General features: G+C 43.4%; 1 protein-coding gene across 1 annotated transcript; it reads right to left on the reverse strand.

Annotated features, from left to right (window-relative positions):
• Positions 1-1,395: 1,395 nt before the first annotated feature.
• On the reverse strand, positions 1,396-18,133 carry LOC127128801 (chromatin modification-related protein EAF1 A). The gene is made up of 4 exons (XM_051058172.1): positions 18,100-18,133; positions 2,489-3,007; positions 1,959-2,451; positions 1,396-1,900 (listed from the first exon to the last, which is right to left on the reverse strand). The coding sequence occupies exons 2-4, from the start codon at positions 2,976-2,978 to the stop codon at positions 1,396-1,398; spliced, it is 1,488 nt and encodes a 495-aa protein (XP_050914129.1). The 5' UTR covers positions 2,979-3,007; positions 18,100-18,133.
• Positions 18,134-18,366: the final 233 nt, after the last annotated feature.

Genomic DNA, 18,366 nt, shown 5'->3' on the forward strand with positions numbered 1-18,366 from the left:
AGTGAACGAACAGGTACGTGACCCTCCTTCTGCTTTCTCCTTCGTTGCGCTTCTCTCAATCGGTCTCTTTTTTGAGTTGGGGATTTAGGGTTCTTGGTAGAATCTTTGTCCGCCTCCAATTTTCTCTGTTGTGCTTTTCAAAATTGCCTCCCAGCTCTTACTGATTTCTCCTCCTCTTTTATCCTCCGTGAATTAGGGTTTCAAAGGTGCCTTTGGTAATCCAGAAGAGTAACTCTGCAATGCACTTTTTGATGTTCAGAAACTGGATTGACCCCTTTGATGCTTGGCCTTGGAAAGGTAAACTGAACGCAAGCTTTCTTCTTTGAATTTCATCTCTATTCCAAATTGGGAATTTCTGGATTTACTGCCTTTGCTAATTACCTGTATTGTTTACTGCAGTGAAAAATTAGAAGGAAGTTACAACTTCAGTCATCACAAGGACTTTTCATCGTGATTTTGGGTTGAGCGAACTGAAACGAAGTCTTTGATTTCCCTGACCGGGTAACTTTGGGCTGTGCAAATCATTTCCGCCAAGAATGGAATTTTCTCTCACGATTCGATTGTTGTTTTGCTGCAGGAAATGTGTTACGAGGTGTGAGCGTAATGGTTGGCCTTGTGTTGATTCTACAATGTTGCCTGTTCTAGGTGCTATGATATTGTTGAGGATACCTAAGATTCCACTGCTGCCATCTTGTTGCAAGCCAACAATCCCACTTGAAGAACTTGGCCAATCTGACATATTTGCGGTGAGTTGTTTCTCCTTTTCATTTCTGGGACTGTGCCTGATCACTAAGACATTTACTGGATTTGGTAGCAGTTCGTGTATGTGAATTTGGCTTTTCACAACAGCAAGATTGGGCAGCAGCAGGAGTGACACATAATGGAATACTAGACATGAAACTTATGTGATCAATTCGTCATCGATAATTATGGCAGGATCGTGAGCAACCTTACGCCAATCCCTCCCTCGCTTCCTCCGCAAACTTGCTTCCAATAATGGACAACGAGTCATACTTAGTACTGAGAGAGATGAAGGCAATCCTTTTTTGGCAAAGTCTTAAGTTTGGGAGCATTAACAATCTCAAGATTTTGGAGAGAATTGAGATGTTGAAGCCACTTCCCGTCAAAGCTTGTATCACTAAGACCACAAATGCATAGTGTCACAAGAGATGAAGGTAGAAATGCCCCCATCAGCGTGGTCACCATAATATCGTCGTTAATTCGCAACACTGAAAGACAAGTGAGATGCTCCCAAGTTGGCTTAGTATTCCACATAATCCCTCCAATAGAGCCAACAGTCAGTTCCTGCAAACTGCTAGGTAAATCATCCATGACAAAAGATTGAAGGTTTGGTAGATTATCAACTTCCATTTCTTGAAGGTTGGTCATAATGCATTATGTGCTGCCATTATTTGTAAGATTTGTTATTGATGTGGTTAGGTATGATGTAAGATGACATCCATAATGAATATACTTGTTGCTACCACATTGTGAATGATGATGAACTGAACTCCTGTAAACCATTTCCCTGCTGCTGATTATTGCTACTTTGCAGGTTCTGACATGGAATGGCTTGAAGCCATGCATTGAGCCATGTTGATGTGGAAGTGGTTGTGAAGGTAAAGTAACTAGCGAAACTGAAGGGTTGTTGTTGTTGATTTGAGTAGCACCCCAATTGGGAAACATGTTTTGATTTTGGTTTTGATTCAGAAGAGTTGAAGAGTCAGAAAAATGTAAACTTGTTGGAACAACATCATCAACACGGTTCATGAGTTTCACTGAAGAGTTATTAACATTTGAAGCAGCTAAAACATTACCATCAACATTAACACCACTTTGTTCAGTGCTGTTTCTTTTTCTCTCTGGAACACAAGTGTTTGGTTCTGTGAGAAGACGGAGCCTGTGTTCAAGAACAAGAGCAAGGTTTGGATTGCAACAAAGATTGTTGTTTAAGAGACAAAGGCTGATGATGCTGCCACTGTGGCCCGGAATTACGTGCATGAGAAGGCAAGTTAGCCGACGACTGCCGTGGGTCCTGCCCCTGATTAACAGTCAATGACTCAGTTGCAGCTGAATTTCCAACAGATGTGCCCTCCACAGAGCTCACTTGAATAACTGGATTGGGGGAACCAAATGGTGGTTCTGATGATTTCCACTGAGAAGACGCGGTATGAGCAACTGCTAACACACTAGCTGAATCCATAGAACCTTGAGACATTGAGGTGCTTGTACTGACTTGAGAAGCACTATTTCCAGGCTGTTGATCAATTTTAAGTGAATCAGGTTGAGATGCACTTAATGACTCAGAATGCCCCTGACAATTATGTTGCAATGTCGTCTGAATATTTGGTTGCGTTTGATTAATTTGCTTAGACTGTGTCTGAGATTGCACCTGCAGTTGGTGATGGTTGGGAGCAACAGCAGCAGGCTGTGTTGATGTAGCTATATGACCTGAAATAAACCGGTGAAACTGGAATTTGTATGTTACTGTCAGAAGAAGATGCCAATGGCTTATGTTGCTTCAATGAAGAGCTGGTTGATCCAGAATGTAGCTTCTGCTGCAATTGGCAATTATTAGAAGGATGAGCAGAAACTGGTGGCTTGGGTGGTTGGCTTGGATCTAAACCAGATCCAGGATATAAAGTTTGACCTTGCATCATTTGCGTGATTTGATCACCTTTCTCAACAGGTTGGCTTCCTGAAGCTACAGATAATCCATTTATATGAGAAGGATCAACAGAATCGTTCTGATAGATCAACATGTTTCCTCTTCCCATTCCCTTCAAAAGTTTAGCCTGCTGTTGAGCCTGTGCATGCTGTGGCTGATTAGGATGCTGCCTCGCAGGCTGTTGATACTGCCTCTGTTGTGCCTGCCGTTGTCGTTGCTTCACTGCTTGACTAGTCACACTAGAACCAGGATTTCTACTGAACCCAGGTTGTGGCAGATGATGTTTTTGCTGTTGATGCTGAGATGACATCGGAGTCAAAGGAGATGATGGTGTTGCAGGTGAAACAGATACTTGTTGAGATGAACTTTGTGATTGGGCCTGAGAACTTTGTGCTTGACGTGGAATCGGTGCATTTGTTGCAGCAAGCTGCTGTTGCTGCTGTTGAATATAACGTTGCTGATGCAGTTGCCTTTCCTTTGCCAATCGGATTGCATAGGCTTGTTGTGAATTTGTAGTGTGATTCGGACCTTGAAGATGAGGATGGGATGTACATTGAAGCAAAAGGGTCATGCCAAGTTTGGATGGGCAAAAGCAAATGAGGGTTGACTTTGGTCAAAGTTGACCAAAAAGTCAATTGCTGACCAAAGTCAACAAATTGGTCAAAGTTCATTCATTTTTTTGTATTTTTCTTGTAAATGGAATTCAATGGACTATTATGGGTGAATTTTTGGGTTTAATGAATTTGGGTTGACTTTGGTCAAAGTTGACCAAAAAGTCAACTATTGACCAAAGTCAACAACTGGTCAAAAGTGTCAATTTTTTTATTTTTCTTGTATGGAATCAAATGTACTGGTTTAAACAACGACATGAAATAAATTGAAATGGATTAACAAATGGTTGAAAAAATGATTGGAGATTGTTTTCACAATTTGCTTGAATGTTCGACTCTTGAGAAGAAAATAACTTGACTGATAATGTGTATGAACAAAACCATGAAATAAGACCATAAGGTTATAGTATCCATGAACCAATAACAAGACTGGCAAGTGGTTAGAAACACAAGAAACTTGGTTGTTCAGATGACCCAGACCATAGAGGTATCCACAATCACAACACCATGACTTTGGATCAAAACCAATCCTCATGTAAAACCAAAGTTAGGTTAGGCCAAGCATGCCAAACAAACATAAAAAATTCAGGAGCAAAATCGGGGTATGACAGTTGCCCCTATTTAAACGTCTTCAACTAGAGAATATGAAGTAGGATATTCTTCATATGATCATAGTGGGAGATGGTTAAATACTAAGAAGACCCGGATTTTGATCCTGAATCCCTATGAAACAATGCCTGTCAGCATCGTCAAAGAAGCAATCTCAAAAGAAGAATCCGTCTGATACGGTGAAAATCGGCCTGAGTACCGAAACGGAAAGTTGACCTGAATACCAAAATAAATGGTAACATAGGAATACCCATGGCCTGAACGCCGCACTAAGCATCGGAATATGAGAGTATCAATGTTGGTCTGATCACCGGAAATCTGAAACTGGCCTGAACGCCACTTCGGCCTGGATACCGGAAACTTCTTCGATCTGAAAATCGGGAAAGACTGGCTTGAATGCCACTTCGGTCTGGATACCGGGAAAACTGGCCTGAATGCCACTTCGGTCTGGATACCGGGAAAACTGGCCTGAATACCACTTCGGTCTGGATACCGGGAACTTCTTCGATCTGAAAATCGGGAAAGACTGGCTTGAATGCCACTTCGGTCTGGATACCGGGAAAACTGGCCTGAATACCACTTTGGTCTGGATACCGGGAACTTCTTCGATCTGAAAATCGGGAAAGACTGGCTTGAATGCCACTTCGGTCTGGATACCGGGAAAACTGGCCTGAATGCCACTTCGGTCTGGATACCAGGAAAACTGGCCTGAATACCACTTCGGTCTGGATACCGGGAACTTCTTCGATCTGAAAATCGGGAAAGACTGGCTTGAATGCCACTTCTGTCTGGATACCGGGAAAACTGGCCTGAATGCCACTTCGGTCTGGATACCGGGAAAACTGGCCTGAATACCACTTCGGTCTGGATACCGGGAACTTCTTCGATCTGAAAATCGGGAAAGACTGGCTTGAATGCCACTTCGGTCTGGATACCGGGAAAACTGGCCTGAATGCCACTTCGGTCTGGATACCGCCTCGGTCTGAACACCGGAAAATTCTTCATGTCTATCAGCATCGGCGAAGGTAACAAAACAGTGATACGTGAGCCGACACGCATGCCAAAGACCCATGATGGGGATAACAATCGAAAGATTGACCAAAGAGTGCATGAGATATATTATCTATAGCCGTCAAAACGTAGATAATACACTCGCATGGAAGATTATCCATAACCGGGTTGTAGGTTGTTAAATGAATAATCGACCGAAAAGAAAGGCATCAGGGTACCAGGACTAGGCATGCAAAGATGACCAATCAAAAGAGGATAAAGTTGCTTACTCGGAGCAAGTATCCAAAAAGAAGGGGAAGACCCAATGGGGGACAATACTGCTTGATCAAGGCAAGTATCCAGAGGGGAAAAGAATATCAATACCGCCAACCGGGTACCGATAACCGCAAAGAGGGGATTACATCTACCGGTTAGTAGGCAGAAAACCACGGAAAAGTAACCAGTCATCGATAGGATGAGCACAAAGGGTTAACTCCAACAAGGGGATGAAAGTGGGATTTTACAACTACCAGCTATTAGGTAGAAAACCACAAAGATAGGACTTACAACTACCGGTTCGTTGGTAGAAGCCACAAACAGCATGAACCACAAAGGCTACCTCTGCTAGGGGGTGAAAGTGGGATTTTACAACTACCAACTTGTAGGTAGAAAACCACGAAGATAGGACTTACAACTACCGGTTCGTTGGTAGAAGCCAAAAAATTCCGCTGAGGATGAGATGAATGAGTGCCGGTTAGTGAGCGACTATTCATTTATGCCCCAGGGAAGCACAAGAGACAGCGAACAAGAAGCCAATTTAGGATCGATCCAAGAAGGCAAACTGAATCAAGACTCATCCTAATGAGGAAAGAACTCAATAGGGAAAACCCATCCCGTCAGGGAGGGAACAGAAACAACCGTCATCCACGAGGATATAACTCAGTGGGGAGCGTAGAAGGAAATGGTAGACACTTTCTGCTTAAGGGGTAGACTCTACATGGAGAGATCAGACACACCCACTGCTGCTAAGGGAATGGACCCAAGCTTGCAAGATGCTGCCAACTTCAAGGAGTAACACTGCTGGGGATACCCACTCAACTAAGGAGTCACTTGTTGGGAAAACACCAACTTCTCAACCATGTTGATGAACCCAATTCTGAAGCCGATCCAATGGCGCGATGCTAAACTCTTTCCAACAACCCAATCTCGGCTGGTCACCACGGCCTAGGGCTAATGGACATGTTTGCAATGTGGATGCATGAGTTTTTTTTTGTTTTACACAATGCCCCATGATCATGGAAATGCTATGCACTAATGATGCAATATGCTACGCTTATCTAAATGATGAATGCATAAACACACGTCTCCTCCAGAGACAAACACCGGGGAACTCCAGGAACTGTGCTGAGGATCTTATAATCACGTCAACTTCCACCCTGCTGGGGAAAGACAAACCTTGCTGAGGATGCATTCCATCGAACCCGAACTGCTTGGAGATTACCCTGCTAGGGGAGGCAACCCATTCTTATCTCTACTGGGGATGATTTTCTCCGAACCCGATCCGCTTGAGGATCTTGCTGAGGGAAAACCATCAACACAAATCCTACTGGGAAGGCAGTAACCTTCAGGCTCGCTGAGGAGACACTGATCTCAAATCTGTTAGGGAGGTAACCCTCTCACACCTACTGGGAAAATACAGCTTATTGGACACGGAACACCTGTCGAGTCGCCGAACAGTGGCATCCATCGTCCACCCACAGTGTCGGCTTTCCTCTTTTGAGAACACCCAGACTCGCCTAGACTCTTCTGATTCATCCCACGAAGATCGAAATCCTGGGATTCATACAAACTTTCCAGTCCTTAGACTTTGAAGATGATTAATCCTCCAGGGTCGCCGTCACAACTCTGTCACGGGCCTTTCACCATTCAACTATCTCTTGCCCCTGATCAGGCTCTGCAACAGAGATCGTTAGATAAAAGCGTGCCTCAGGTATGCCCCAGGTGTTCCGATATTTCAACTCCTAAGTCACTCAAACTTCCGAATAAGATTTCCAGATTTCAACCTCATAAGCATGCATCGGAAGGGACCTCTATGTTTCAAAATGCAACTATTCTTATCAAAACGAATGGATGTTTTCGTAATCAAAACGGTAATGAAAACAAAAACAAAATTATTTGACTGAACTCGCACTTTATTGACTGGAATAAAAGATGGCTCACAACCGAGCAACACACAGGAAGCAAACCCTGGAAAGAGGTGATTGCACATAAAAGGAAAAAATCTATCCTAATGGCAACGTGAAACTGTGATCTCATCGGGTTCCAACTCAGTTACACCTCATATGTCCTCAAGACTTTCCGCACTTTCTCTCTTCTGAACAAGATGCTTCCGATCGGTTTCTGTCGGAGATTATCCAAGTCATATCTGAAGCACAAACGATCATGTCGGACGCAGTTGTTCGTTTCAATCCCTCTTTTGCCTGGGCCGCCCTTTCGGGTTTCAGTCCACCGGGATACCCTTTTTTGCCCAAGTCGCCCTTGTGGGGTTTTCGACTTGCCGGGTGTACAGTTTTTTTCTTTTATTATCCCTAACTTTTGCCCGAACCTTTTCTCTCTTTTTTTGGTTCGCCGGGATGCCCTTTTTTGCCTGGACTCTTTTATTCTTTTTGTCCAGCGGGTCTCTTTTTCACGAAGTATCTTTTAACTGTGTCCGCATTCACAGGGGATGGAAAATCCTCATCATCCGTGGTCGTCAGCGACAAGGCTCTGTCAGAGGAAACCCCTTTTTTTTGACCCCGAACGGACATTCATAATTGTTTATCCACTTGCCCCACGATCGTCTTGAGAAGGAAGGATCCTTTTCAACACCACATCTCTTCCATGCTACCCACGAGGTCGCACTTCTCGGTCAACAACACGCTTCATTTACTGGGTACAACTGCCCCATGACAAGTAACTGTCAGCCTCTTTTCCCAACCAGGCTCAACGCGTTATACCGAGTTCTCATCCACTCGCCCTTTTCTAACTTCTCATCCATCCGGACTCTTTACAATGAAATCTAGCCTCCAGCAGGTAATATCACTTCTATCCCATACCGCATGAGGAAGGTGTTGCCCCAGTAGATGCACGTACCAAAGTACGACACTCAGGATACCAACTTCGTACTTAGCCACTATCATTGGTGCATTCACATGTTATCGGGGAAGCACTAGCTCACTCTCTTTAAACTCTCCCCATCAGACATCAAAACCCGTTCGGATTCGGGGTCAGGCCCCTCCTCCGGGATCGGTCACTCTCAATCTTTCGATTCGAGTACCTCGAGATATCCTCATCAGGGACTTCAGACTTCCTTGGTTGACAATCATCAGTGGGCTGTTGGGCGAGATAACCATACAATACCCTCCTCCTGGTTGCTTTCTAGGAGGTATACTGAATATCGTATTCAGTCGACATCACTTGCCCTCTCACAACCCGTCCGTTCGATGCTAGCTCCTCAAGCACATACTTGATCAGATCCATTTTGGACATCCACAAGGTGGTATGAACCAGCATACACTGTCTCAATCGGCGAGCAGCCTATGCCAAAGTACATCAAGTTTTCTCGAGCAGTGAGTGTATTGTTTCACAGTCGATAAAATTTTTGCTTAGGTAAATTGCGTGCTCTTTTCGACAAGACTAGTCATACTGACTCAATACGCACCTCATAGACCCCTTAAGGGCTGCCAGGTACCAGATTAGCAGTCGTTTCTTCCCCGGAAGGTATCAGAATCAGAGGTTCCTACTACTCTTTTTTTTTTTTTTTTTTTTTTTTTTTGCAGGATCAACCTTGATTCCTCTTTCGTTTGCAACATGCCTCGGCAGCTTGCTGGACAACACTCCATAAGTGTGCTGATTCGAACTCAACAGTATGAGTTATCTCTACCTGTCAAACAACTTGATCCACCGGATGCCCCTCTTCTGCTTGGGACTTTGCCATCATGTCATCATCATGGCATTTGCTTTCACGATGAATCATATCACGAAACAAAGTCACCCTAGACTTCTGATACTTGGCACCGGCCTTCTCGATACTGAGCGACATCACCTTATAACCAGAAGATGCCCCTTGTGTGATGGACATGGTTTACGTCATATCATCTGGCAACAGTTCAATCTGGTCTCGGCCAAGAAGCCATCCATGAAGATAAACTGAGCATTATAATCAATCCAATACCTCGTTGTGACGTACCGGGAATTCATCTTTCAGCTTAGCTCAGCTCACATCTCGACAGTCCACACATATTCTCATCTTTCAGCACCGATTTCCGCTTCCCTAGAGGACAGTCTTCTCTCCATGGTAACTCGTGCCTCCACAACATTGATATCCTACCTTGGTGTATCTAGATACAACCAGGCGCACATATACCATCCTGTTCTTGACTTGCCTCTGAAGCGGCCTCAATATTCGCTTTCTGACCTCGGCGGTGCTTGGAGCAACAATTCTGAGCACTCCTCATGCGGTTGAATCACCTTCTCCTCTGGTTTCAACGACCCGGCTAATTCCAACAAATCACAATCTTCTTCGCCTTCTCCTTCGGCATGATAGATCGAATTGTCGAAGTCATACAAAGGTGTAACCAAATTGTTATCGATGAGATCAGGAGGGTAATCACTTTTGAGGTTGGAACGAGACAAGTTCAAAAGAAAAACGAAAAACATTGCCATTTTTATTTTTTTTAAACTGCAAAAAATGAAAAACAGGGAACACCGTTTTTAATCACAAAAACATCCATTTATTACTGATGCAAAACGTTGCAAAATGAAACACATGAGATGGCCCTTACAATGGACCAGTACGTTTCGGGCAAAACGTATGGCTTTCATGCAAACAGAATTAAAACAGAAATACTACACTTCCGGATGAGCGACAGTGATGCTTTTGGAGGCCCTCCAATCGCCTGGTACGCACGACTTTATCCACAGCTCGAGCTCGCGGTCACAATCAATCTCTTCACTCACTGAACAAGCATGATCAGAATCCAGCATTCCTGCACTGACAAAGATGTACGGTGGACGACGTCCTCTGTTTGGTCTAGACGACTCTTGATCTGGATAACCAATCCCAAACATGTCTGCCTTCACCACTATGTCAATGATCCTTCCCCAACCTCGAGCCTCTTTGTTTTTCACCACCTCTAGAGCTTGTTTATAAGAAGAAATGGACAACTTCTTCTCTTTCTCGACAACAAGAGCGCTCTCCACCTGGACGGTTTCGATTGCTTGACTGGGTATTTCAAGTTTTCCAATGTCCATTTCTACTTCTTTCATCTTCTGGGTCGTGTCTCCCATCAATACATACCCTTCTGTGGCAACGGCTGCACAGCAATTATCAACCACAGGGAAGACTCCATCCTGCACCGGAGGTTTTGGAACCACAGCCAGGGGAACCTTTAGCTGATCTTCCTCAGTCATCTCCATTCCTTTCTTGACCTTTTTCACCATCTTCATTCTTACAGGACCCTGCCTGGGTACCGGGTTGACATCCCCACTCATTATCTGGGCCAAGCTGATGGTCTTGGAGTCCACCATGTCCTGGACGACATGCTTAAAAGCTTTACAACCCTCAACGCTGTGCCCGGGTGCCTCAGAATGGAATTCACAACTGGCATTCTCATCATAGTGTGCTGGCCTCTTCTGTTGTGCTATGGGAATCAAAATCCTTGGCTGGACTAACCCCAAATCCCTCAATCTCCTGAACAGAAGGGTGTAGGTCACAGGTGGCTCCTCAAACTGACGATCCTCCTTCTTTCTCTTCACCTGGCTCCTAGCTCTCGGTGCCTTCTGTTGAGGTGGTGGTTGTTGCGGGGGTACAGGTGAGTTACCAACAAGAGTGGTTACAGCAACAGCATAAGGATGATAACGATCCTTACTGCGTTCTTTCTTTGCCGGCACACCACTTGACTCAACCTCCTTTTTGAGCGGACCACTGTCAGAGAGTTTCTTTGCTACCGAGCCAGAGGGATTTGTTACATCGGATGATGGAGCCTTTCCCTGAACTTTCTCCTTGATCATCCAGCTCTCAATCCTTTCCAATCTCTCAGACATGGCTTTCTGTCCCAAGGCAAGCCCTTGCACAATACTGAACAATCCCCTCATCATCTCTTTCAGTTCAAGGATGTCGGCGCTGGGAAGATCCATCAGCTTGGATTTGTTGAGTCTGACTGTATGTCTGAATGGAAGAGCTATGCGCACCGGTTAACACCTTCAAAACAGCAAATGGGTTAGTATGACTCACGCATGCAATGTCTATCCGTACCAGGAATATTCCTTGGATTTTGGTTTCACAGAGACAGATAATTTTTCATCAATAACATTCTGACATCTGGACATCTCTCAACCAGAATCTTAATCAAAAAGTGGACCCTGAGTACGGATAGACACGAGTTAAATGCAGATGAATGCGATGCAAATGCATGAATGCAAGTCACTGCGCCACCAAGTCATCTGAAGACCCATTCTCTGAACTAGTCACAGTCATCGGGACTAAGTCACCATAAATCCGACTTGGGGAATTCCGAAATAAACGGAACTGGAGATTACATCACTATCATCACAGGAACATCCACTGAACGGATGACAGTCAGATCCTCTGAACAGGTACTTTCAAATTCAACCCGGGGATCCGAAATAAACGGAACCCATTGATAAACCACGGACAGAACTCCGGCGTCCCAGAAATAAATGTCCATAAATTTGGCTGAACCAAAGTCACCATCACAGCACCACTGGCAGAAACCGTATCTGTAGAGATCAAACCCTCCCCTCACTGGTAGGTTCTAAGAACAGAAGTTTGTCAGCTTCAGCCCTTCAGTCGAGAATAATACTTTTACCACTGAAGGTTTGGCATTATTACGGGATAAAAGACCTCTGCTGACTCCCCTCAACAGGATATCCTAAAGCAAGTTCCCAGTCTCGGGGTCCTCGGATTGAGCAGCGAGAATGCGCCCACCAGGGCTAACATAAACGCGTCTCGGAGGAGAGGCCTCGACTGAGTTCTCGGGAAATGGTCACCAGAGTCGACGATTTCTAAAGGAATATCTGTCGTTATGGAACACCCATAGGACAAAATATATCCAACAGAAACCTCGTCTGGAATGTGGGTCTCATGAACGACTTAACGTAGCAACATGCCATGCAAGCCTCATGACTATCCACTCTAACACCTATGTGTACACTCAAGCCTAGGTAGTGGGCTTATCTCTCATAGAACAATCCCAACCCAACAAACAGATAAACGGCAGCAGATACAGCAAACATATGTACATGAATGCAATAAGGTAAAGCAGGTAAATGCTGAAAATAAATAACTGTACAAAAGAATAAACACCCAATAAACAAGAAACCTACAAAAGCTAGGAGGGACTCGCTTAGGGAAACCATGATCCCCAGCAGAGTCGCCAGCTGTCGCAGCCCGAAAAATACGGTATGCGAAAAACTAACCGGCGAAAGAAAAAGATGACAGGAGAGTCGCCACCGTGCGTTATTTATCCCAAAGGAGGGAAAGGAAACGCTCAAAGTAAACCTGGAGAAAGGAAAGGAAAAGACAAGGTCTCACAACCAAATCTTGGGTTCGGGAGTCGATTATGCGAAAGGAAGGTATTAGCACCCCTACGCATCCGTAGTACTCTACGGGATCCACTCTTGTTTGTTTCTTGTCTAAAGGGTGTGTGTTATATCTAATGTATTATTTACTAAAAGAAAGGGTCAAAGAAAATGACTCGCACGGATGTCGCATCCACTGCATACGTATCTCATCTGAATATGAGAATCAGAGTCTTCGTAGCTCGGGTACCTAAGGGTTAAGGATAAATGTGCTCGCTAAGACATCGCGTCTTACGCCTACGTATCTCATCGGGAATGAGAATCAGAGCAAAACGTAGTTCAGCTAACTACGGGAATAAGGGTCTCAATTGCAACTAGGGCAAGAGAAAGGGAATGTCTCGATCGCAACGAGGGCGAGAGAAAGGATCGCAACGAGGGCGAAAGCAAACAAGGATTAGTTGTTAGTCGTTAGTCAAACTCGGCAAGACATCGCATCTTGTGCCTACGTATCTCATCTGAACATGAGAATCAGAGTTGCCGTAGTTCGGCTCACGCACGCCAAACAAAACAAGACACCTACACACAAAAAGGTGGCAAACATGGAGCCCGATTGCCAATCACTGGACTTACATCAGCATCCGAACCAAAACACACACAAAAGGGCAAACATGGAGCCCGACTGCCAATCACTGGACTTACATCAGCATCCGAACCGAAACACACACAAAAGGGCAAACATGGAGCCCGACTGCCAATCACTGGACTTACATCAGCATCCGAACCAAAACACACACAAAAAGAAAAAGAAAGGTGCCCGGAGTGGTCTCGCACGACCACCTGCCTACATACCTCGTCTGGAACAAGGATCAGGGCGATGTAGTTCCCCTAGATAGGGGTTGCCATCTGAATATGGACTTAGAGAAGGAGGACACCAGTTGTGTCAAAAGAGAGTGGGCAATGTGTTCACGCCCTAGCAGTAGGTGTCGTAGCTCGCTGAATCGAGTCTTAGGCAGTTACCTCTTTGCAATAGGACGGACTACATGCCACAAGATCGTAGACGCTCGGAAAGGTCTAGAAGTGGGGAAACTCTGCCCTAAAGTTGTCATGCAATATGTGCTTAAGTGTTAGGATTTACAAATGGGAATATCTACCTAATGTTAGCATGCAAAGGAATATGGGAATCCTACCTATGTTATCATACAAAGGGTTCTATCTAATGGGTGCTACCTAATCGGAACAAGAATCGACGAATGGAGCAAGGAGAAGTGTTAGGGATAAGGGTAGATGGCGATGCATGAAGCAATCGACCTACAAGGTTGATGGCGATGCATAAAGCAATCGACTTACAAGGTTGATGGCGATGCATAAAGCAATCGACTTACAAAAGGGTGGATGAATACGTGCTGGTTCTGTTAGGTTTTGAAAAATGATTACTCGACGTTGGATCGAGGTTTTGATCTTGTTTTGAAATGGTTATCGAATGTTCATTTTAATTCTTTTATTAACAGGTGAATAAAGAATGAAAGAATAAATATTATACATTTCATGGGAGAGGGATACATTTGTTATGAATGGGGGTTGTCATGGCAATCAAACAACGTAAATATATGCCTCATACATCATACAAGTAGGCAACAATCAAACAATAAGATATAAACAAGTATATGATCAAATCAAATAATCAAAGAATGAAATAATGAAGCATTAAACAATGTATGAGTGTAAGTGCAAGGGACATGTCTCATTGTAAGAAAGCCCAAGAGTAAGCTATGTGAGGTTGATGGCGATGCTTAAAAAGCAATCGACTTACGAGGGTGTAAAAATGGGCTCGATATTAAATCGAGAAAAGTATGATTTTTATAGTTTTTTAAAAAAAAATGGTTTTGAACTAAACTAAAATACAACAACTATGCATTATTAACAAATGAAATCATGAGTATATAAAAGATATTAATCAACATACTAAAAGAATAAAAAATGCTAAAGGAAGATAAAATCAAATAACAAGCAAAAGCAACACACATGAGTATTGAACCCTCCCCACCTAATATTATTCAACTACCCTCTCTCCACTAGGCCATTCAACACTATCTGCTATTGAAGTACTACCAAAAATAAATGAACTGGGTTAAAAATTTAAAATAAAATAAAATATAAAACAAACATTTTCATGGTTTTCGTATTATCTCTGTTAAAAACAAATTAAGTTAAATAATAAAAAGAATAAATAATAAAAAAGAAATCAAGAACATATAAACATTTTCTGATTTTTGTATTAAAAAAACAAAATAAATTAAATAGTAAAAAGAACGAAATGAAACAGTGTCGTCGTCCTCGTCTAGCTCCCTCGCTCTCTCTTCTCCTCTCTCAGCTTACTCCCCCAAAAACAAAACCAAACCCTACTAACAGTAAACAAACCTAAGTATCAAGAAGAAAACAAATGCAACTGACACAACGAATCCCTAAACCTAGTCCACGAGATCCGACTCGAATCATCCATACGAAAGAAGAAAAACAACATAATTTGCATAGAAAACAATCAGGTTTGGAAGGTAGTAGATAAGCACACATTTATGCATCTGAATAGGAAACGACAAAAGGGCGAGAATTCTACCAGATTGGGATGTCTTGGAAGTGAACGAACAGGTACGTGACCCTCCTTCTGCTTTCTCCTTCGTTGCGCTTCTCTCAATCGGTCTCTTTTTTGAGTTGGGGATTTAGGGTTCTTGGTAGAATCTTTGTCCGCCTCCAATTTTCTCTGTTGTGCTTTTCAAAATTGCCTCCCAGCTCTTACTGATTTCTCCTCCTCTTTTATCCTCCGTGAATTAGGGTTTCAAAGGTGCCTTTGGTAATCCAGAAGAGTAACTCTGCAAAGCACTTTTTGATGTTCAGAAACTGGATTGACCCCTTTGATGCTTGGCCTTGGAAAGGTAAACTGAACGCAAGCTTTCTTCTTTGAATTTCATCTCTATTCCAAATTGGGAATTTCTGGATTTACTGCCTTTGCTAATTACCTGTATTGTTTACTGCAGTGAAAAATTAGAAGGAAGTTACAACTTCAGTCATCACAAGGACTTTTCATCGTGATTTTGGGTTGAGCGAACTGAAACGAAGTCTTTGATTTCCCTGACCGGGTAACTTTGGGCTGTGCAAATCATTTCCGCCAAGAATGGAATTTTCTCTCACGATTCGATTGTTGTTTTGCTGCAGGAAATGTGTTACGAGGTGTGAGCGTAATGGTTGGCCTTGTGTTGATTCTACAATGTTGCCTGTTCTAGGTGCTATGATATTGTTGAGGATACCTAAGATTCCACTGCTGCCATCTTGTTGCAAGCCAACAATCCCACTTGAAGAACTTGGCCAATCTGACATATTTGCGGTGAGTTGTTTCTCCTTTTCATTTCTGGGACTGTGCCTGATCACTAAGACATTTACTGGATTTGGTAGCAGTTCGTGTATGTGAATTTGGCTTTTCACAACAGCAAGATTGGGCAGCAGCAGGAGTGACACATAATGGAATACTAGACATGAAACTTATGTGATCAATTCGTCATCGATAATTATGGCAGGATCGTGAGCAACCTTACGCCACTCCCTCCCTCGCTTCCTCCGCAAACTTGCTTCCAATAATGGACAACGAGTCATACTTAGTACTGAGAGAGATGAAGGCAATCCTTTTTTGGCAAAGTCTTAAGTTTGGGAGCATTAACAATCTCAAGATTTTGGAGAGAATTGAGATGTTGAAGCCACTTCCCGTCAAAGCTTGTATCACTAAGACCACAAATGCATAGTGTCACAAGAGATGAAGGTAGAAATGCCCCCATCAACGTGGTCACCATAATATCGTCGTTAATTCGCAACACTGAAAGACAAGTGAGATGCTCCCAAGTTGGCTTAGTATTCCACATAATCCCTCCAATAGAGCCAACAGTCAGTTCCTGCAAACTGCTAGGTAAATCATTCATGACAAAAGATTGAAGGTTTGGTAGATTATCAACTTCCATTTCTTGAAGGTTGGTCATAATGCATTATGTGCTGCCATTATTTGTAAGATTTGTTATTGATGTGGTTAGGTATGATGTAAGATGACATCCATAATGAATATACTTGTTGCTACCACATTGTGAATGATGATGAACTGAACTCCTGTAAACCATTTCCCTGCTGCTGATTATTGCTACTTTGCAGGTTCTGACATGGAATGGCTTGAAGCCATGCATTGAGCCATGTTGATGTGGAAGTGGTTGTGAAGGTAAAGTAACTAGCGAAACTGAAGGGTTGTTGTTGTTGATTTGAGTAGCACCCCAATTGGGAAACATGTTTTGATTTTGGTTTTGATTCAGAAGAGTTGAAGAGTCAGAAAAATGTAAACTTGTTGGAACAACATCATCAACACGGTTCATGAGTTTCACTGAAGAGTTATTAACATTTGAAGCAACTAAAACATTACCATCAACATTAACACCACTTTGTTCAGTGCTGTTTCTTTTTCTCTCTAGAACACAAGTGTTTGGTTCTGTGAGAAGACGGAGCATGTGTTCAAGAACAAGATCAAGGTTTGGATTGCAACAAAGATTGTTGTTTAAGAGACAAAGGCTGATGATGCTGCCACTGTGGCCCGGAATTACGTGCATGAGAAGGCAAGTTAGCCGACGACTGCCGTGGGTCCTGCCCCTGATTAACAGTCAATGACTCAGTTGCAGCTGAATTTCCAACAGATGTGCCCTCCACAGAGCTCACTTGAATAACTGGATTGGGGGAACCAAATGGTGGTTCTGATGATTTCCACTGAGAAGACGCGGTATGAGCAACTGCTAACACACTAGCTGAATCCATAGAACCTTGAGACATTGAGGTGCTTGTACTGACTTGAGAAGCACTATTTCCAGGCTGTTGATCAATTTTAAGTGAATCAGGTTGAGATGCACTTAATGACTCAGAATGCCCCTGACAATTATGTTGCAATGTCGTCTGAATATTTGGTTGCGTTTGATTAATTTGCTTAGACTGTGTCTGAGATTGCACCTGCAGTTGGTGATGGTTGGGAGCAACAGCAGCAGGCTGTGTTGATGTAGCTATATGACCTGAAATAAACCGGTGAAACTGGAATTTGTATGTTACTGTCAGAAGAAGATGCCAATGGCTTATGTTGCTTCAATGAAGAGCTGGTTGATCCAGAATGTAGCTTCTGCTGCAATTGGCAATTATTAGAAGGATGAGCAGAAACTGGTGGCTTGGGTGGTTGGCTTGGATCTAAACCAGATCCAGGATATAAAGTTTGACCTTGCATCATTTGCGTGATTTGATCACCTTTCTCAACAGGTTGGCTTCCTGAAGCTACAGATAATCCATTTATATGAGAAGGATCAACAGAATCGTTCTGATAGATCAACATGTTTCCTCTTCCCATTCCCTTCAAAAGTTTAGCCTGCTGTTGAGCTTGTGCATGCTGTGGCTGATTAGGATGCTGCCTCGCAGGCTGTTGATACTGCCTCTGTTGTGCCTGCCGTTGTCGTTGCTTCACTGCTTGACTAGTCACACTAGAACCAGGATTTCTACTGAACCCAGGTTGTGGTAGATGATGTTTTTGCTGTTGATGCTGAGATGACATCGGAGTCAAAGGAGATGATGGTGTTGCAGGTGAAACAGATACTTGCTGAGATGAACTTTGTGATTGGGCATGAGAACTTTGTGCTTGACCATGTGGAATCGGTGCATTTGTTGCAGCAAGCTGCTGTTGCTGCTGTTGAGTATAACGCTGCTGATGCAGTTGCCTTTCCTTTGCCAATCGGATTGCATAGGCTTGTTGTGAATTTGTAGTGTGATTCGGACCTTGAAGATGAGGATGGGATGTACATTGAAGCAAAAGGGTCATGCCAAGTTTGGATGGGCAAAAGCAAATGAGGG

The sequence above is a fragment of the Lathyrus oleraceus genome, chromosome 3 (genome assembly GCF_024323335.1).
Source record: "Lathyrus oleraceus cultivar Zhongwan6 chromosome 3, CAAS_Psat_ZW6_1.0, whole genome shotgun sequence".
NCBI lineage: Eukaryota > Viridiplantae > Streptophyta > Magnoliopsida > Fabales > Fabaceae > Lathyrus > Lathyrus oleraceus.